The 20,938-nt window shown below is 46.8% G+C and overlaps 1 protein-coding gene across 20 annotated transcripts in view; it reads left to right on the forward strand.

Moving 5' to 3' along the window:
• Nucleotides 1-1,509: 1,509 nt before the first annotated feature.
• Nucleotides 1,510-20,938, forward strand: part of MAPT (microtubule associated protein tau) — a 106,055-nt gene continuing 86,626 nt past the window's right edge. For 15 of the 20 annotated variants that reach the window (XM_065577388.1, XM_065577398.1, XM_065577392.1 and 12 more), the window contains exon 1: nucleotides 14,200-14,224. In XM_065577388.1, the coding sequence (XP_065433460.1) occupies nucleotides 14,215-14,224 (10 nt within the window). In that variant the 5' untranslated portion in view covers nucleotides 14,200-14,214. Of the gene's footprint in view, nucleotides 1,648-3,109; nucleotides 3,126-5,951; nucleotides 6,073-14,199; nucleotides 14,225-15,202; nucleotides 15,561-20,938 lie in introns of those variants that run through there. The other 5 variants (XM_065577400.1, XM_008162627.3, XM_065577397.1 and 2 more) reach the window with 5 other exon arrangements.

Genomic DNA, 20,938 nt, shown 5'->3' on the forward strand with positions numbered 1-20,938 from the left:
GGGCGGGGGGAGGGCTGAGAGCCATTGGACCAAAGTGTAAACCCTGTATATAATGGAAACCATTTTAAACCAGGAGGTGTGGCAGCATCCCCAGTTCCAGCACCTATAACACACTCTGCTGAGTGTGCCTGAGGCAGAGCGATTTACACACCCACACTGCTGAGTGTGCCTGAGGCAGAGCGATTTACACACACAGGGGGTTTACACCCCAGCACACACATCACAGAGATCTTTATGTCCTTGCTCACACCCACACTCTGTAGAGAAAGGGGTTTACACACATACGTCCCCTCATCCACAGATGTATCACGGAGTGTGATCGGAGACAGGTTTACCACACGCCATGCCACAGAGGAGAGGAATTCACAGCTCCTGAACACACAACAGGCCACAGGGTCTGCCAGAACCAGCAGGATTTACACACAAACTCTATACACGTACACCTCAGCGTGCCAGCCCGCATCCCCCAGAGCATGGCAGAGGGACTTCCACACACCCTGTGTACGCGTGCACCACCGTCAGCCAGACAGGGAGCAATTGACTTACACTCGACACAACTGTGACTGACACTGCCCGTTCCTCACTCCCCCTCCTGTCCCTCCACACAAACCCCATTCACAGGGAGCTTCTGCTTCCTGGGAAGGGGGGAACTTTGGGAAGATGGATGTCAGGGAGTTGGTGTTCCTCCAAGGTGGAGCTCTAGGCTGAAGGGGCTGCAAGAGGAAATAGGTTCTAGTCTCACTTCCTCTACTGACTGACTCCTGTTAATATTTCTATGGAGGCCACATCCCTTCTTACTGGTAAGGCCTTGTATCCTGACTCCAGGAGAGAGACAAGTATCATTTCCCCATTTTACATATAAAGTAACTGAGAGGCTGCATAAGGTCACTTCAAGTAGGTTCCTAATATGCTGGCACCAAGTCTCATCCACTCACTTGTACTGCCTTTCAGAATGAATATGCCAAATCTATGGGCTTGACACTCCTGTGAGTCACCACTGTCCTAGCCACTAAATCAGGGGTTCTCAAATTTCATTGCACCGCAACCCCCTTCTGACAACAAACATTACTACATGACCCCAGGAAGGGGGACCAAAGCCTGAGCCTACCCAAGTCCCACCGCCCCGGGCGGAGAAGCCAAAGCTGAAGCCTTGGGCTGAAGCCAAAGCTTGTGTTCTGCCACCCAGGGCTGAAGCCCTTGGGCTTTGGTCCCAGGCAGTGGGGCTCTGGCTTCGGCCCCAAGCCCCAGCAAGTCTAATGCCTGTACTGGTGACCCCATTAAAATGGGGTCACAACCCACTTTGGGGTCCTGACCCACCGTTTGAGAACTGCTGCACTGGATCAGACTTTTGGCGTCTTTTAAGTGACTGTGAAGCCCTTGGAATGATTGTAATTGTTTAAATGATTTGTAGTGGAAAACAATGTATTAAGACATGAATTTGGATGTTGTGTGTATACTTGTTTTATTGTTTATATTTTGATTAATGGGAATTGTCCCTTCAGAGCAGGGTGCAGCATTCGCTTGTTGGAAGGATACTTGAAAACAACACATGGAGGAGATTGCCAGTGTGTCCAGAGAGGGCAAGACCCTGCTGGCGTGAGCTCCCAAGTGCTCAGAACTTGATTGAATAAATTGAACATTGAGAAGGTAAGACTCATTCCTGAAGGAGTAACAATAGCACTTACACTTTGCTAATGAGCTACAGAGCATATTTGTTCTTTTTCTCATCCTTGAAGCTGACGATGTCTGCTAGACCCAGGTGTCTGACACTTTCCATTATAGCCTCCCACCTTAGCTCTCTTCGCACCTCCAAGAGAGGGTCATCTAATTGTTAGAGCCCTGGGAGGGCTGTGTCTAATGGTGAGAGGGAATGGAAGCCCTTCCTGGAGGTGCTGGTCTCAGCTCTGGATTGTAGGTTTGCCTGACTGGGCAAGTGATTGTTGGGGGATAAGTCAGTGCATAATAAGCTAGACTTTTGTTGTGCTAGGGCTGTGGAATGGACCCTCCCCTTTTCCTGAAGGCTAGCAGCTGGGTGTTATCCCCATTCATGGTGCAGAAGGGAGATTAGGAATCTGCTCCTAACAAGCATGTTTCTCGTAGCTGAAAAGCAGGCTTTGGCAGCCAGCTGAGGCGTTTTAAAAACAAACAGCAGAGCATGCTGGGAAAGCAGAGGCATCTAGTGCCCTTCAAATACAGCCTGCGTGGGGAGGGTAGCTGCATATGAGATTGGGAGGGATAGATAGAACAGTGGGGGTGAACAAGGAAATTAAGGCTGGAAGATGTTCGCTGTTTTGATCTGTTAGTTGCTGCATTGGGGATGGTCCTTAGGCTGCGTGTTGCTTTTAATCTGAAGTCCTGGGGTGCACGTTAGCCTCTGACTGTCAGAGGGGTGAAATATTGGAACGGCCTTCCGAAGGAAACCGTGGGGGCGAGGGACCTGTCTGGTTTTAAGATTAAGTTAGATAAGTTTATGGAGGGAATGGTTTAATGGTAAAACACATTAGCTGAGGAATACCGAGCAATGGCAGGTAAATAGTATAATGACTAACAAGGGTCAGGCTGGAGACTCTTTCCTACGTGCTCGGGGTCTTACTGATCGCCATATTTGGGGTCGGGAAGGAATTTTCCTCCAGGGTAGATTGGCTGAAGCCCTGGAGGTTTTTCGCCTTCCTCCGCAGCATGGGGCAGGGATCGCTAGCAGGAGGGTTCTCTGACAATTGAAGTCACCAAGACACAGGATTTGGGGACTTCATCAGCAGAGTCAAGGGAAGGGTGGGGACAGTTTTGTGGCCTGTGGCATGCAGGGGGTCAGACCAGATGATCATAATGGTCCCTTCTGACCTTAAAGTCTATGAGTCTATGAGTTAGTTATGTTTATGTCTCACAGGCTGACACATTCCTTGGTTTGAAGGAAAATCCCTTTAGCCTTTCTTCTCCTGGGGTTACTGCTTCTATAGATGTGCTGATCAGATCATGCCCGTGTGGCCTATGAACAAAAGCAGGAGGAGAGTGGAAGTCAGGACTCCTGGGTTCCTTTCCTGGTTCTGGGAGCAGCGTGTGATCTGCTGATTAGACTGTGGGGAAACTGAAACCCTGAAAACTGTTTGGTCTTGTTGATCTTGAGTGTGAGTATAAACCCAATCCAAGGGGACTTCCTTGGAACCCCTTCCTACTCTAGGCACGGAGCTCCTGTGAGAACCTCTTCAATCTGCCTATAGGCTCACCTCTGTTTGCCTAGGTAGGGACCTATATCCTCCTTTAAGCACAGGTGCTTTAGAGCCATTCTTTCCCCAGAAACACCTGCTTTCCAAGGGTTTAGCATTCCCACTCCAGTCAGAGAATTCTGGGTGTGTGGCCCAAAGAGCTCGGCTCATAGAAACTGACTCATTCTGGTCAATGGTCTGGTCTAGAGAGATGTGGTCCAGGGGCCTATTCCCTGATCTCTGTATTACCTCCCGCATGTGTGCAGGTAACTGTGGGGAAACTTCCTGCAGCAGCGGCCTGCATTGTCCTGGTGCTTGGAGAGTGAGTGTGTGTGTGCAGGGCCGCTGCAAGGAAGTTTTGCGCCCTAGGTGAAACTTCCACCTTGCGCCCCCCCCCCGTCCAGCCCTGCGGCAGCTCCCCACCCTGAGGTGCACCCCCACGGCAGTCTCTCCCCCCACCACCCCGGGAGCCGTGCGGCAGCTCCCAGCCCAGCTCACCTCTGCTCCGCCTCCTCCCTGAGCACGCCGCCCCCGCTCTAATTCTCCTCCCCTCCCAGGCTTGCGGTGCCAAACAGCTGATTGGCGCCGCAAGCTTGGGAGGCAGGAGAAGTGGAGCAGCGACCGCCCGCTCGGGGAGGGGGCATAGGAACGCTGTTTAAAAAAAAAAAAAAAATCGGGGGCACCGCTTTTTGGAACCCCCAAATCTTGGCGCCCTAGGCAACCACCTAGTTTGCCTAAATGGTAGCACCGACCCTGTGTGTAGGACTTCTAGAAAGTGCTTTGCTGCGACCGTTGTTCTGATTGGATATGCAGATTGTAGCTGCCCTTGGTAAGTTTGAGGGGATGGGCAAGTTCCAGAGGTTTGGCGCTATCTTTGAGCTGGAGGGCCTGGGAAGGGGATAGCTTGTGCGCCCTGGAGGTCTGATGTGTTGTGACTGGCTGGGGTTGGAGGTGAGCTCTGCAAAAGCCCCCAATCCTAGCTTCCCGGTGGGGTCAGGCAGGCGGTTAGGCTGGTGGGTTCATGGGAAGTGGAAATGTTCACTGGTTCCTCAGTCTCATGTTGCTTTTTATGGTCTTGGGTCTAGGCCTGTGACCCAATGTGCTCCAGGCAGTCCTGTTGAGCAATGCAGTCACACTCACTGCATCCTCTGAGTGGTGCCCAGGCAATCTCAGGACCCGCCTCGATCCATGGAGCAGGATGTCTTTGTGGTGTGTCCTCCTGAAATGCTCCTCCCAGCTGCATGAGCTGGCCAGAGTCCTCTGTGAACTACGTCCCTCATCTCCTGTTTCTCAAACCTAGTTAGGATCATGTGGGACCAGGTGGGGTGGCAAGTGGCTTGGTCACCCATGGGTGGGGAATGGAGGACTACATGCCCCTATCTTCTGCTAAGGGTTTGTGATTGCTGTGTCCAGCCAATGTACCTTCCCCTGCCTTGGGGGAGCCCTTTCTAAGGGGGTGTGTGGAGAGGGAAGGCCACTCTTTGTGATCCATTCAGTCCTTGGTGTGTCAGCTGAGGCTGCAAGAAAGGGGTAGCTAATGCCAATTGTCAGTCTGCGGGTGTGGGATCACTTCCTCTGGGAAGTGGAGTGAGATGGCATCAGATGGGAACATGACTTTCCCCAAGGTCACATTTGGCGCTGGTGTTTAGAGGCGAAAGGTCCTGTATCCTATTCCCTGACCTAGCCGGGCCCTTGGAGTCTTGGTATTGCAGCCCCAGCTGGGACTCAGCCGTGTGTGTGTGTCCCCGTCTAGAGAAGGGGCTGAACAGACTGTCAGGGCTGTTTCCCCTCCAATCTCAGAAGGAAAAACAACAGAATGAACCCCTATGATTAGTTCTGAATTTGAAATCTTAAGGTGCATGTCTCAGATTCCCCCCCCCCCCCCCCCCCCCCCGCCCAAAACATTCCTACTTCTTGTGACGCACAGCCTAGCGAGAGCAGGAAGACACCCCATGTTGGAGATGGCTTATTCTGTGCTCTGTGTTCCTTAGTCAGAAAGTGTAGCATGAGACTTGGCCATGTCACCCTTTGTCAACAACTAAACCTCCCAGGACTCCTTGAGAGGGGTCTCTGACTCCAGGCTGCCCAGCCTACCTTAAGCCTTGATAACTGGTAACGTTCTCCCTTGTCCTCACCTCCTCGTTTCTCTTCCTGTTAGATGCTAAATTTTCCAGCACCCACTACCTGCACCCCAATGTTCTCTGTAACGGACACCAGATATTATTACCTGCTGTCTCGCCACTTAATACTTTTCACAACACATTTTAGGACACTGTTTGTACGTAACATAAAGATCCATTGTGCTATAGCCATTCACCAGGTGTGGACATTGGAGCTCTGAGAGTACCCACAGCAAGTGCTCTAGAACTAGTGAGGCGAACTAATCTCCAGCGTCACTCCATTGGTATAGCTTCGGTGGAGACCGGGATAAACTTGGCATTGTGTAACTCTGAAGTGGCAAATGGTGCGCGTGTTTCTGTAGAAAGTGAAGGGCTGGTTGGATATCCAATTCAGAGTGGCATTATTTAGGGATGACAGCAGATGGTGCTCAAAACCATTTTAAAATCAGGCTTGAGGTACAGACGCTTCTAACAGCTTCTTCACTGCAAAACCTACCCCTCGGTAGTACTGGGTTATGAGCTTGCTTGGTTTATTTAAGAGCCAGATTTAACTCCTCCTCCTAGGACTTGTGTACACTTGGTAAATAAAGAAAATACACTAAGAAAATACCTGTCTTCCTATCGTTAGTTTCTACTGCAAGCAGGAAACGGACCTCCAAGACACCAAAAATCTGCTACCACTTGGCCAAGAGTCAACAATAGGAAGCCAGAGGATTCGTGGGGTTGGTATTGGAAGAACCTGTTATGAGGTAAGCATGATCAGTGTGGGGCTTTGTTTCTTTGTAATGAATCTCATTTTGGTAAGAGGTGCTTGCCTATTTGAATCCTGGAGAATGAAGTCCTGTGACTAACCACAAAACAGGTAACTCCATGCAGGCTTTCTCCCTAGTGCCCTGTGACCTGGAGAGACTACATGTCTAGGGATGAGAAGGCCCTGTCGGTCACTGGCCTCCCTGTGGAGGCTGTCAACAAAGGGGATAACTCGTGCCAGCTGTGATGGCCAGTTTCCAAACCCAAAAACCACCACCAGAAATTAAACTGAGATGCCACAATCTTGCTTCATATAGGCCACTGAACAACAGCGAGAATAACTGTCAGATGCTACCAAGTTGAGTAAATGGAAATCAATGGGATTTTGCGTACTATCCAAACTCATGATACGTTTACTTTGCCCTTCTGTAGCACCTTCACTAAACGGATGTTTTTTGGTGGTGGTTTTTTTGCATTCTTCAATTGAATAACTCTCACAACACCTGTGTGTGGCAGGAAGCTATTATCCCCATTACGTACGTGGGGAAACTGAGGCACAGAGGCTAACAGACTTCCCCAAGCTCTCCCAGAGATGGCCAAGCCTGGAAACTTGTAAACCCCAGCCCTGTAGTGTAACCACTAGATACTGCTTTCTCTGGATATACAAGTGCTAGATGCGTTGAAGAGCACGATAGCTTCTGTTATCAACTGGCAGGCTTAATATCGTCTCGACAGTGCCCCTTGCCCATTTTTTTTTTTAAGGTAATATTTCGTTAAAAGTAAGGTCTTGTCTCAGTTCAAGAAACATATAAGACAGAGTGCAAAGGCATGACCTGGCTTTTGGTGAACAACCGGTTAACTCAAACTCAACTGCTGTCCTCTCCTTATACAGGTACTCAGAAAAAAGAGCAATAAATTGGCATTTCTTGTTCTCATTATCCCTTGAGGAAAAGACCTTGCTGATGCTCTTGTTTTCTGCTGAGTCATCCTGCCTGCTCACAGCCTGTAGCGTAGTGTAGTTTTACCCCTTGATTTTCCCTTTCGCTTCAAAGGGGTTTCTAGAGGTATAATGCAGATTTGTCTCTTTGTTCCATTTGCCTTTCTCTGAAAATGAAATGTAAATTGATTCTGTGTGTTCAAGAAAGCTGTGTCTGGGGTGCAAATGTGGTATCCCCAGTTCCCAGCTGATGGAAATGAAGCCTGCTAAATTCAAAATCCCACTGTGGAAGTATTATGCATTAAGCTTCAGACCTGGTACTCGGCACAGTTCGTACAGTATGAAATCCACCCTGGTTTTGCCCTGCTCAGAGCAGGTCTAGGTAACACGGGGGTGAACGCTAGCATTCCAACCATTGCTAGTGGTAGCACAACAGTGGGAGACGTGGCGCAAATTGTCAATGCGGTCATGGGGCTAGACTTTTGAAAGTGTGCAGCTCCCAGTGTGACACTTGTGACCAGATTTCAAAGCACAACGTGCTGAACTCTTATGAAAATCTGGCCTGTACGTTGTCTTTCACAGCATATGCACATTACTCAGGTGGATTCCTTTTAAATAAGTTACATGGAGATCGTCTGCTATCACCTGTTAAGGAAAGGATTCTGGCAGGGAGTGTCACGGGGCAGTCGCAGATGGAAGTATTTCAGAAACCTCTATCTTGTTTCCCCTTGCTAAAAACTGTTGAAAGAGGTTGTTCGCATGGTGGCTGACACGAGGCCTCTTTAGACAAGCCGCGAGTGACTCTAGCAGAGTTGCTGTGGTTTAACGTAATTTAAACGGTTGAAAAATGTAGGTTGGACGGGACGCTCTTAGACCTAGTCTGTGCTAGAAAGGGTTTGCCAGCAAACACTCCTAGTGTAGATGCAGCTTATAATACTGGCTAAATAACTCTTTTGCTGGTATAGCTTATACACCTCTACCTCGATATAACGCTGACCTCAGGAGCCAAAAAAATCTTACTGCGTTATAGGTGAAACCGTGTTATATTGAACTTGCTTTGATCCACCGGAGTGCGCAGCCCCGCCCCTCCCGGAGCGCTGCTTTACCGTGTTCTATCCGAATTTGTGTTCTATCGGGTCGCGTTATATCGGGGTAGAGGTGTACCAGTTCCCTGAACAAAATAAGTTGTACCAGCAAAGCAACTTTTGCCAGTATAACCTTGCCTATGCTAGGGTTTCTGTCAACACAGCTCTCCGTTGAGGGTATTTTGATTTTCAGGCTGTGTGTGTGTTTGGTGGTGGTTTGGTTTGTTTTTCCCCTAAACAGTCCTCACTGAATAGCTATGCTGGCAAAACTTTTAAAGGTAGACCAGGCCTTGCTTTGGTTTCAGCTGGGTTTATTTTGGTTTAGCTTAGGTTGATTAGCAACACAGGCGCTAACTGAATCTAAAACCCACCCTTCAACTGAAAAAAGTGCCCACGCGGGTTAAACTAAACTACTACAAGTTTGTGAGTAGACAAGGCCCAACATACAGTGCAGTGTCAGCATATGAAACTTACATTTAAAAAAAACAACCTGAGAAATTATTACAAAAATGATTGTATCAATAGTTGCATTTATATAGCCTTTCATCCTGAAGGCTCCCAAGGCATTTTACATACTACTTTGTCTACGGGGATCACTTCACATACCCATTTCCCCGCACTGAAATGGCCACGTCACAAAAACACCATTTGTCCGCTAGGCAGTGGACCGAGACTGGCCAAATTAATTTCCCAAAGGCTATAGACTGGCTATCGGAGGACAACTTTGAGATCCTGCTGAACTAGGCTAAAAATAAAGAGAATTATGCAGAAGTCAATGCTAATTTTTACTACTATGCAAACTATAGTAAGTCATTGTAATAAGTCAATCGTATTTGGGCATAAGCTTCCTTACAGGTACTAATGCAACCCTGCTTAGCTTTCGAGATCTGACCATCACAGTAAAAATGACTTCCCCCTTGGTCCCCAGATACCCTTAAAGGGAAGGCGTAACCATTTGTCATGTGACCTGCTCTTATCAAAGTGAATCGCCAAACTACAATTGCCTTCACTATCTAATTTCTCTATCTGAGTGAAGAGATGATTGGGGCTGCTCAGAACAGGGACAGACTGAGGCAAGGAAGTATTTGTAGCTGTTCTAGTGGCAACTTACCCCCCACCCCCCACACACACATTTTTTTTAAAGAGAGGAATTTTATCCATCTTTGACATTCCAGTAGTTGTCTGGACACTCTTGCCTCTTAGAGTTGCCCAGTTGTATTTCCACTTTCCTGCCAGTGGATGCAGAGCTGGGCTTTCTTGAGTGGGACCCAAAAGGACTTGTAGAAGGGTTCAAAAGTACATGCTTATCCTTTTCACCCAAAGTTTAGAGCAGGGGTTGGCAACCTTTCAGAAGTGCTGTGCCGAATCTTCATTTATTCACTCAAATTTAAGGTTTTGCATGCCAGTAATATGTTTTAACGTTTTTAGAAGGTCTCTTTCTATGTCTATAGTATATAACTAAACTATTGTTGTATGTAAAGTAAACAAGGGTTTTAAAATGTTTAAGAAGCTTCATTTAAAATTAAATTAAAATGCAGAGGCCCCCGGACCGGTGGCCAGGACCCAGGCAGTGTGAGTGCCACTGAAAATTAGCTCACGTGCCATAGGTTGCCTAACCCTGGTTTAGAGCATCATTAACTGTAGTGTGTGAACCTCTCAAGATCCAGATAAGGAAAGACATTGTCATATCCCGCTGTAGGGGAAGGGGAACGAGGGATCAATGGGCCTGGGTCTTGTATTTCCTGATGGGAGGAAATAGAAGGCCTTCCAGGTCCCCCGATTGCTGCCAGTACCCTGTTCAACTGCAGGCGTGTAAAGCGAGACTCTGCTACTCTTCTTGGGGATGAAGAGAGAGGTATCTTTAACCCACCCAGTTTTTTAGTGGAAAAAGACCCTTCACTAGAATAGTCTACACAGAAGTAATTAAAATATACCTTTAACTCAGAACATGTGGTTTTGTGCCTTTAAGAAATCTGTTCTCAGTATTATATGTTGTACCCAGGATTGGGCAGTGCCAGGAGATGTGCAGATTAATGTGAGTTAATTCCCCCGGGGGATCAGAAGCACTCTGGGACTTGCACTGCTCTTGCAGTTCCCCAGACATCACCAGAACTCCCTCGTGCTGTTTCAGTGCTGCGGCAGGGTCCTTGAGCATTGCCAGATCTTTGATAGATTCCCTAACTTGCCTTAGTGTTTGATCTCTGCTGCTCTTGTAGCATGCTTCCAGTTCCAGAGATATCTGGACTAGTGATGAAGGCTTATGGTGTACCAGCTAGAGAAGTGGTGCAAACACATTGCCTGGATAGTCTCACTATCACACAATAAAAATTAAGGGGACTATTTAGAGCCACATGTTTTGCAGAGCATTATTGACATGTGTGAGACACTGTGGATAGTCACTCAGGACAGGTAGTTCAGTCATCTCGCAACTGCTACATATCTAGGAAGTTGCCTCTTGGTAACAGTGTTATGGTTACTTCATTTTTCTAAGCACTCTTCCACTCTAAATTGCTCTTGGTAGCAGCTCTGTATAACAGATGGAATGCTAATCTCACAGCAATGACCATCTGTACTTCATAGGCTCAGTCTTGCCCCTACTATGAGGAATCAGACTTTATAAATGGGAAAGACCTATTAAATCCACCAGTCCGTCTCCCAATGCAAGTGTCCAAAGGTCAGAACTGAGCCCAGTGTCCATAGGAAAGAAAGTCCCACACCTCTTTGCTGGGGGATACATTTTTGTGCAACTGCACTTCAAAAAGCCAAGCTGCTCTCTGATGCACATATGTAGCTCTGATGAGAACCTTATGTAAGTATCCAAGGGCTGAATTTTGGCTTTGAGCAGCGCACTTATTTCAATGATGTGTAAGTTTAAGATGTGTATCGTATTTGTACCCCGAGGACGAAAAGCTGAAGTCTTTAGTGTGGATCTTCTACAATATGCAAAGCAAGATCACTATCTTTAAGTTAATGTCCTTGATTCTGAGCAACATTGCTTCCCTCCCTCCCCCAGTATTATAGATCAATGTAGCTGAAATGTCTTGTTAAATGTTCATGCTAGTGAAGAGTGCTGGTTTAGCAGCTCTGGAGACTGAAGTTCCCTAGACACATAACAGAGTTGTCAGGGCAGTGGCAGGAAAAAATTTCCAGGTTGGCCTTACCCTATAGCTATCTTAGGTACTCATAGGGCAGTGCTAGTATCTGCATGTTACAGAAGGGAAACTGAGGCATAAAGAGACAAAGTTAGGAACCTAAATACCCTTGAGGATCTGGGCCTAAGTGACTTGCCCAAGGTCACATGGGGAATCTGTGGCAGAGCAGGGAATTGAACACCGGGGGGAGTGTGGAGGGTCTCCTTCCTTGGCAGTGTGGGGCACAGGTCACTTCTGAGAATCATTTGGGTACATCTCAACTAATCAGTTCTCTGCCACTGCAGTGGCCTTGAGCGTTAGTGCATCTTGGTTCCTCCTGTTCTATGCCTAAGGCATGTAATGGGTCAGTCTCCAGAGAGCTGTAATACTTTGGTCTAATTCTGGTTATTGGGCTTGGTATGGTGGTGGTGGCTAAGTGGTTTTACGGGCCTATGACATACAGGAGGTCAGGCCAGATGATCTTGTGGTCCCTTTGGCCTTAAACTCTATGAACCTGGCTCTCCTAAATCCTGTACTATCACCCTAACTACTGGGCTATCCTTCCTCTTTGAAATTAAGCAGTGATTTGGTTGGGAATTGAATCTGAGACTCCTTTATTGTGAGTCTCACCAATGAGGCACCAATGCTTGTATACCAGGAGCGACTACCTCATAATTACTGAAAGAATAGTGTGAGCTCATCCTTTAGAGACTGCCAACAAGAGGGCTAGTTGTGTGTGTGTGTGGGGGGTAGCTGTTTGTAGTAGGGATGCTTGTTCACAGGGAACTGAATTTAAACCCTTCTCACATTGGTAAGGAATGAACTCAATGGGACAACTCATGCAAAAAGTTAAGTACCTACTTTAATTGTTACAAACACTTGGGGAATCTCTACAAGTTATGAATTCTGTGTGAGATTATGAACTTCTTGTATGTGTCTTTAGTCAGCTTTCAAACTCTATTTTGAAGGTGCACCCTTTGATCTTCTCTGTTGTCCTTTGACTTCCATGTTGGGCCAAAATTCCAAGGGGGGTAGTGGCAAAGTACTGACCCTATAGGGTCATTCAATCTGGAAGGTCTTCCTTTGAAATGTAACAACTCTTGACAAAAGACTGGCCCCAGCTCAGAGGTGGTTGCCTAGCAATGAAGGCACCAGGTAGGACTCTATGGTCACCTGTTGAGGATGACCAGGAAATCAGCTGACACAGGAAACTGGAAGATTATAAAGGACAGAAACTGGTCTATTTGGTCTCTCTCCTTTGCCCTTTTTTCACTACCTTAAGATGAAGGAAGTGCTGCAGGAGCTAGATAAACTGGGGAAGGGGGACCCTGAACATAGATTATCCTTCAAGGACTCCCAAAGGAATGGTGAATTAGAGTGAGGGGAAATTTGTGTGCTGGGTGTATATGTGATATTTATTTTATTTATTTTTATAGATCTGTGTAACTCTCATGTGATTAGACTTCTCAGTAAAGTGTTTCTGTGTGTTATGCTATACCGGGGTCGGCAACGTTCGGCACGCGGCTCGCCAGGGTAAGCACCCTAGCGGGCCGGGCCAGTTTATTTACCTGCTGACGCGGCAGGTTCGGCCAATCGCGGCCCCCACTCACTGCGGTTCGCCGTCCCGGACCAATGGGGGCGGGGGGAAGCGGCGCAGGCCGAGGGATGTGCTGGCCGCAGCTTCCTGCCGCCTCCATTGGCCCGGGACGGCGAACCACGGCCAGTGGGGGCCGCGATTGGCCGAACCTGCTGCATCAGCAGGTAAATAAACTGGACCAGCCTGCTAGGGTGCTTACCCTGGCGAGCTGCGTGACGAATGTTGCCGACCCCTGTGCTATACCTACCACATGGCCACTGGAAGGGACAAACCAGAAGACTTGTGCCTTTGGGTCAAGTTCTGTGAGAGGGTGTGTTTAAGCTATGCGGGTGTCTTGCACCGGACCTGGGTCTAAGTTAGAGGGGCTGAGAGGATCCATTTCTGAAAAGGGTTAACAGACTGAGTCAGTGACCAGGGCATGTGCCAGAGATGTCAAGGGGGAAACAGTGCCGCAGCCTGCAGAGACCCTGGGAAACTTAAAACACCTGAGGATCCAGTCTGGGATTTCCTTCACAACAATCTGGTGAGTGGCCAACAGGGGGTGCTTAACTAGAGCTATAACAGTGTTCTAGATCAGGGGTCAGCAGCCTTTCAGAAGTGGTGTGCCGAGTCTTCATTTATTCACTCTAATGTAAGGTTTCGCATGCCAGTAATACATTTTAACATTTTTAGAAGCTCTTTCTATAAGTCTATAATATATAACTGAACTATTGTTGTATGTAAAGTAAATAAGGTTTTTAAAATGTTTAAGAAGCTTCATTTAAAATTAAATTAAAATGCAGAGCCCCCCCCCCCCGGACCAGTGGCCAGGATCCGGGCAGTGTGAGTGCCACTGAAAATCCGCTCGCGTGCCGCCTTCGGCACCTGTGCCATAGGTTGCCGATCCCGGTTCTAGATTAAGACTCAGCACATTGCAGGCTTGAGCCTGTGGTACCTACCCCTGCAGACAGGAAGGTTCCTGAGAAACATGAAGGTGCAGTTTTGAGAAAACAAAAGTGATGATAGTTACATAACTAGCTACATACATCACACAAACACACTGGCCTCTGCTGCTTTTCTTTGGCCCCATCCTTTGCTTTCTCCACGCTCCCCAGTAGTTCATGGGCTTGTGGGATAAGGAAAACTCTGACGCTCGTGCTTTACAAAGCTTTAGTGTTTTGCACATGTTTGTGTTCAGGAAAGGCTCTTGATGAGGATTATTCAATTTAATTTTTTTTCCCAAATAGGCAACAAGCAAATTCCACTGTATGGTCGAGAGACAACTCACTCAGGTTCTTGCATTTGAATTTAACAGCAATTCCGCCTGTGGAATGATTACCTTTTGTTACATGGCTATTTATCCTTTGTCATTGGATTTAGCGGAGAAGCTGCAAGAGGATTCTTTGGTGAGAATGGCCCAAGGTGTTAACTTTATTTTATTTATGTATTATTTTTGATAATCATTAAAAATATCCCTGGGGGGAGGGATAGCTCAGTGGTTTGAGCATTGGCCTGCTAAACCCAGGGTTGTGAGTTCAATCCTTGAGGGGGCCACTTGGGGATCTGGGGCAAAATAAGTACTTGGTCCTGCTAGTGAAGGCAGGGGGCTGGACTTGATGACCTTTCAAGGTCCCTTCCAGTTCTAGGAGATGGGATATCTCCATTAATTTAATTTAAGGTGCAAATCAAAAGAGAGCATGTGATCTAAGAGCAGATTTCTGATGGAGGTACTGAAAGGAGAAAAGAGACTGTATAATGAGAAATAGCAGTGGAAAGCCAGTGGAAAATGCCCCATAAGTTGTCATATCATGATCCGATCTTTTTTTTTAAACCATAGCCCCTTTTATTTTATATATATTTAACTGAGGAAGAATACTCTAACAAAAAGCTAAAAGACAGGATCCCTGGGTTCTGTTCCAAGTTTGCCTTCATTTCAGTGTGTGAACTTGAGATGGTTTTGCCAAATTGGGTTTTAGGTAACTACCCATTTTTACCAGTCTATGCTATGGCTTTAACTGTTCTCAAAATTGCAAGGGGTTTCCTAGATCTGGTGATGGGAGGAATTGAGGGGCATCTAGTACAGTGAAGAGGGGTGTCTTGGGACACTTAGAGGAGGGAAGGGGGCAGATAATTGCAGTGGGGGGGCGCTGGGAGGGGGAAGGGGCAGATAATTGCAGAGGGGGAGGGGCTGGCCATGGGGGGTGTCTGAGGGAAAGCGGGCAGGCAGATAACTGGCAGGTCTCCCTCTGTTGGGTAAGAAAGGGGCGGGGTTACTGGCTGGCCCCGCCCCCTCTGGCATCTCCGCCCCTTCCCTCCTCGGAGCGCGTGTTCCCTCCAGAGAAACATTCTCTTCCCTCAAAGGAGCCAGGCGGCGGCGGCGGCCTCGCGCATGCGCTTCTGAAGGGAGGGGGGCCGGTAAGTGAGTGGGGCTCGGGACGTTGTACGCTTGCGCCTCTGGGCGCCCGCTGGCGGCGACTCGGCGCATGCGCCCCCCCCGCCTGCGAGTGCGCGGAGGGAAGGAGGCTGTGGTCGTTGTCCGCCTGCGCGCGCCGCTGCTCCCTCTGGCGGCGCCCCAGGGCTCGGGCACTCTCGGCGAAGGTTCCGGAGCCTGCGCTCGCCCCCGCCTCCTCCTCGCGCCCGCGGCCCCCCCGCCTGGGCGCGCGCTCTCTCCTGTCACTCCCCACCCCTCCTCCTCCTCCTCCTCCCGGCTTCGCTGCGCGTCTCCAGCGAGCTCCCCCTGCAGCAGCCGCAGCGGCAGGTAAGCGCCCGGGACTCCCCACCCCAATGCAAACCCCGCCCGGGGGAGCGGGGGCACCTGCAGACCTTGGGGCAGGGCACAGGTGCATGCAATGGGGTGTCAGGTGCATGCAATGCAATGCACTGCAATGCAATGCACGGGCTTTGGAGCGGTGGGGGGAGTTGCATGCAATGCAAGGGGTTGGGTGTGTGTGTGCACTGCAAGGGTTTTGGAGTGGGGGGAGGCAGGGGTGGACTTTGGGGGGCTGCCATGCACTCTCTGCATTATTCACTTTGCCTTCACCGTAGTAAAAAAGGAAAAAAAAAAAGAAGACAGGGAACCTGTACAGGTTTTTTTTAAATTTGCAGAATCCAGCTGCCTTTCTGGTTGCAGAATATGAGATTTGTGGCCCCTCCCGCATCCGAAAAATCCCAACGCGCCACGTATTTTGAAAACTAGATATTTTTGTAATTTCCAGCAACGGTGCTTTTCTGTTGTTGTACCTGCTTCCTACCCCTCTTCCCCCAGTATTCAGTGGAGACTTTGATTATAAAATGGGGTAGGGGTGTGTCTCTGCTGGAACCTAAAGGGTGGGTTTGGTGGTATGAGATGTTCAAGGAATGGAGGTTTCTGTCACTGTTTCCTTTGCTTGTGTATTAAAACTCAGCTGCAACGTTATTGGGGGATAAATGTGTGTGGTGGCTTTGGCTTTTTAAATTGCCAAGGGATTTTTCTTAAAAGCAGTCTTCTATTTTATGTAATTCACAGGGATGCTTTATGCCCACCCTGCTGCAAGTTGCAACCACTGTTGCTGCTCTAGGGTTGCAGGTGCATTTTATAGGGGAATTTTTATTTTTTCCCTCCTTCCCACGTTTCTCTATATTTCCTTGCCCCCATCTCATTCCTGCTGGCAGGTTTGGTTTCCTGTTTGGGAGACTGCTTTTAATTGTGGGGTGATGGCAAATGATAGGTTGTCTGTGGGTACTGCAGTAGGTGTGGATCTGGAGAGAGAAAGGGTGGGCTTTTTTTCCTTTTCACATCTGAGGTGCCATATTTTGCAGTTCATCATATCTTCAACATTACAGAGAGGATCCTGTTTAATGTGGGGGTACTTTAAAAAAATCAGATTGTCATTTTAAGAAGTAAAAGGTATTCTGTGCATGGTCACTATCTCCTTTAATCATAAAATTAGGGCTAGAAGGAGGGCTATTTGGGTCATGTAGTCTAAGAGTTGTGTTGCTTTGTTACACAGCACAAGTCAGTATTATGTGATTTTTTTTTTATTATTATTATTATTTTTTTACGTTTCATAATTCTAAAATCTTGGTGTTACTGGAGTGTGGGGGAAAATGCACCTTATCTTTTCCCCTGTATTTTAAGTGTCTGTCACCTTATTTGATGTAATTGATAACGATAGTAACCGCCATGAGCAGGAACACAATAGACAGACAAAAATCCCTTCTAGGTATTGCACTTCTGTCTGCTTTCTCTGGAAGATACAGAGACATTAGGCTCACTAGGATTTTCTGCGTAATTATTTTGTGTCTTTACGGGCTTTTTCTTAAGAGCTGTCTGAAATGGGTCTTGTAAAAATTTGAGTATATTATATGGCATCTGGTCACGCCCCTGCTATGGCAGCATATATGGATGCATAATACAATTCTCATTGATTGGGTGAAGACTGTGGTATATCCCTATAGTTAAGGTGGGGGAAAAACCTTTTGTCTACCAGTAGTTGCATTCTTCGCCTTTAGGGAGGTAATTTCTGTAGCGTGCTGAAATTGACATGCCATCTCCTTTATTACCTATTTTATTTTTACACTGCAAATTCCTTTTGATCATTCGGAGTGCACAGAATTACACTAGTCAGGGGCATGATTCTCCCCCATTTCTGGACATTGAGTCACACAAGGTTGTTTTCCTTCCCTCACTGAGCATCCCCCTATTTTGAGTTTTCAGCTCACAAACCGGAAAACCCTTGACAGAGATTGGCACCGACATTGCTGTAGTAAATATAATGTGTCACACCTAGTCTAGATTAGACACCTAAATTAATGAGTTTATTTGATCAAGGAATAACAAATTCTAATTGTATTCTGCTCCCTGAGAGAGAATGGGGGGGTGGTGGCGGTGCATGTGAGGGTTGAGGTAGGGAAGAGGAGTGTTTCTAGATATTAGTTGCATAAAAAACCCCACAGCAGTCCAGCTTTTCCTCTCTGGGAGGGCAGCTGCCATCATTCCAAAGGGGGTTTCTCCTTCCATTTGCTTACCTTGTGATGGGCACAACTCCATTTGCAACCAAAACGGATCCTTATTTATGAACCAACTAGAAGAATGTGCCGTAAGACTGAGCTAAGCCGTCTTTACTCTAGCAATCTATATGGACCATGCTTCATTGCAGCTCTAACTTATCTACCTGTACAGTATACAAATTGATTGTTTAATAACTCTTCAAATGGAATGAAAAGAAACTCACTAAAGAGATTTACTTTGTTCCATTTAAAAGCATGCTATCAATTTGAAAAACACACACAGAATTTTTTTTACCTTGGTTACTAATAATTTAGATTATAAAAGCTCAGAATCTTAAATCTAACTTATTTTTCACTATGCAGTTGTACTCTGCATTTTTTTTTCTCGTGGTGGAACAATGAAAATGAACTTGACAATTTTCATTCCTATTTATGGCCAGCTTCATTTTCCAGTTCTAAGTGTTGCAATAATCACAGGAGGAATGTTTGTTTAAAAACCTTTTTCCAATGGAATTTAAAAATAAAAATCCATGGAAACACTTTATAATTCCTCCCCGGTATGTAAGGACAAATTTGAGCTGGCAGTTCAATTGTCTGTACGTTACATGGTGTTTTTCTAGATGAGCTATTGGGTAGCTGGGAAGGTAATCCATGCCATTTACAAATACTGTATATGTGTTGGGTTGGGTTTTCTTACACTTGTCCTTGGTGGCTTAGTGATGCATGAAAGCTGGTGTTTGGAAAGAAAGATGCATGTGAAGGTGGCTTCTGCATTTCCTCTAGAATGACCAGGTAGCAAGTGTGAAAAATCGGGACGGGGTGGGGAGTAATAGGAGCCCATATTTAAAAAAAAAAACCCTCCAAATATCGGGACTGTCCCTATAAAATCGGGACATCTGGTCACCCTAATTTCCTCCTATGCAGGAGCCAAGGGATTTTTGTTTCCTAGCTGCAGCATAGGTGGTTTTCACCCTTATTGAACTCCCTTTGTCTCATCACTCTTAATTTAGTTTAGCCTTTAGGGTTTAAATTTAGATGGGACACAATGTTTGTCGTTCATTGTGAGTGCTGATCCCACAACACACCGCTCCGTCCAGATCGACAGTGAGCATGGTTGACAAAGGTTCCATCTTTTTATAAGGGACTATTTGTAGTATAGCAGGGCCCATCAGTCCCAAATAGGCTGAGAGATTTAGAGAGTTCAGTCTATTAATTTTACTGAAGAGAAGGTTAAGGAGCGACTTGATCACTGGACATAATACCTACATAAGGAGCAAGATATCTGATACTACAGAACTCCTTAATCTTTTAGACAAAGGCATAGCAAAATTGAGTGGCTGGAAATTGAGGCTACAAAAATTCAGATTAGAAACAATGAGGGTAATTAATCCTTGGGATAGTTTGCTATGGGATATGGTGTATTTTTTCATCACTTGAGGTCTTTAAATCAGAGCTGGATGTCTTCATAAAAGGTGATCTAGTTCACCCACAGGTCACTAGGCTCTATGCAGGAATTTCTGAGTGTTGATCTATGGCCTTTATTATGCAGGAAGTCAGACAAAAGGATTATAATGGTCCTATCTGAAGTTAAAATCCATAATGCATAAGAAGGCAGAGTTTTGCCCCAGAGAGTTTACAGTCCAAGACCTTAGTTACACTAGAAAAACCAGAACCCGTAATTCTCAATGGGTGCAACACCACTCTTGGTAGCAATGGTGGAGACTGTAGTGTAGGCAGGACTCAAGCTTTTATACCATTACGTCCTCTAGCCTCAATCAGAAGTGGATTAGATGAGAGAGTGGTAAAAATGCTAGAATCCTTTCTGTACTATTGCTGCTGCTACTGACTTGGAGCAGAACCCCAGGAAATTAAAGTTCCCAATTTTGTCAGTGTGGGTGCTCCCTAAATGTGCAGTAGTTGTCATTATTTGTGTTGTGGTAGGTCCTAGAAGCCCCAGTTATGGACCAGGCACCACGTTGTGTTAGGTGCTGTACCAACACAGAATAAAAAGAGGATCCCTGCCCCAAAGCGCTTACAGTCAAAGCAATAGTTCTGGTAGCATCAGCTCTCTTGGTCCTTATTAGGATTATTTAAAAAAAACGTAAGTGTCATAGACCAAGTTTCTGAGTTAGCAAAGAACAGTTTAAAAACTGAAAGCATGAAAAGGAGATCTGCGGAGTAATGACCAGAGTAGGTTTTTTCATTTCATCACTTAAATTTTCTTTTTAAAGAAATCTTTTGCATTGGGGAATTTAAACATGTAATTCAGGGAGAAGTCCAGTGACACAGCAAAGCATGAATACAGCCACGTGAAAAGCCGTTGGTGGCGATGAAATTTCCTGAACGTTTTGACTAATTACCAACATGAACCTCAAATTCTCTTGTGTTGAAAATATGTAATATTGTGTGGAATTTTGTGTTGGGGCTGTTAGGAAGGTGTGTTCAATACCTCCTGGCATCCCTTCTCCTCAAGGGCTCTCTGTTCTCATTCCCCTTCCACTGTGCCCCCCCGCCCCACCTCCCCCAGTCTGTTACCATCTCTCCCCAGTCATGCTGCTAAATTACAGCTTGGAGGAGAGGAGGAAAGAAGAGGCTTTGAGGGCTACTGGAACCCTGTGTTTTCTGGGAGGCCCTGTGTCTCCTGCGAATGCGTGTGGTCCATGCCCCTTCTGGATGGGGCATGAGATGGGGATGGAGGGGAAATTTGGTGTTGCCTGCAATTGTGCTGGGGTGCCATACTTGTGAATTGCTGTTGAACCCTCCTGTGGCTGAAGGCTGAATTGGCAGCTCAGGGCAGGAGCTCTGGGCAACTGGCTGCCGGGAGGTGGGACTTAATGGTGTCTGTGCATGCCACTGTGAACTGTGTTGGCTGGATGTACTTTTCCAGGGACTGGGCTTTGCAGATTTTTAAAGAGGGTGTTCTCAGCCTCTCTTCTGTCTGCCCATATGTTTCTGGCACTAAACCCATACTTCTCATTATCCCCTGAAGAGAAAGAACAACCAACCTCACTATTCAACCCCAGTACACTATCTCTGTGACCAAGGTTGGCTTCATTTTCCCCCCTCTATTCTCCATCTCCTAAGGAACCTTTTGGTCCCAATATTCCATCCCTCCTTCTGGCAAAGGTGTATTGACCAAACCATACT

Source organism: Chrysemys picta, chromosome 24, assembly GCF_011386835.1.
Source record: "Chrysemys picta bellii isolate R12L10 chromosome 24, ASM1138683v2, whole genome shotgun sequence".
Taxonomy (NCBI): Eukaryota; Metazoa; Chordata; order Testudines; family Emydidae; genus Chrysemys; species Chrysemys picta.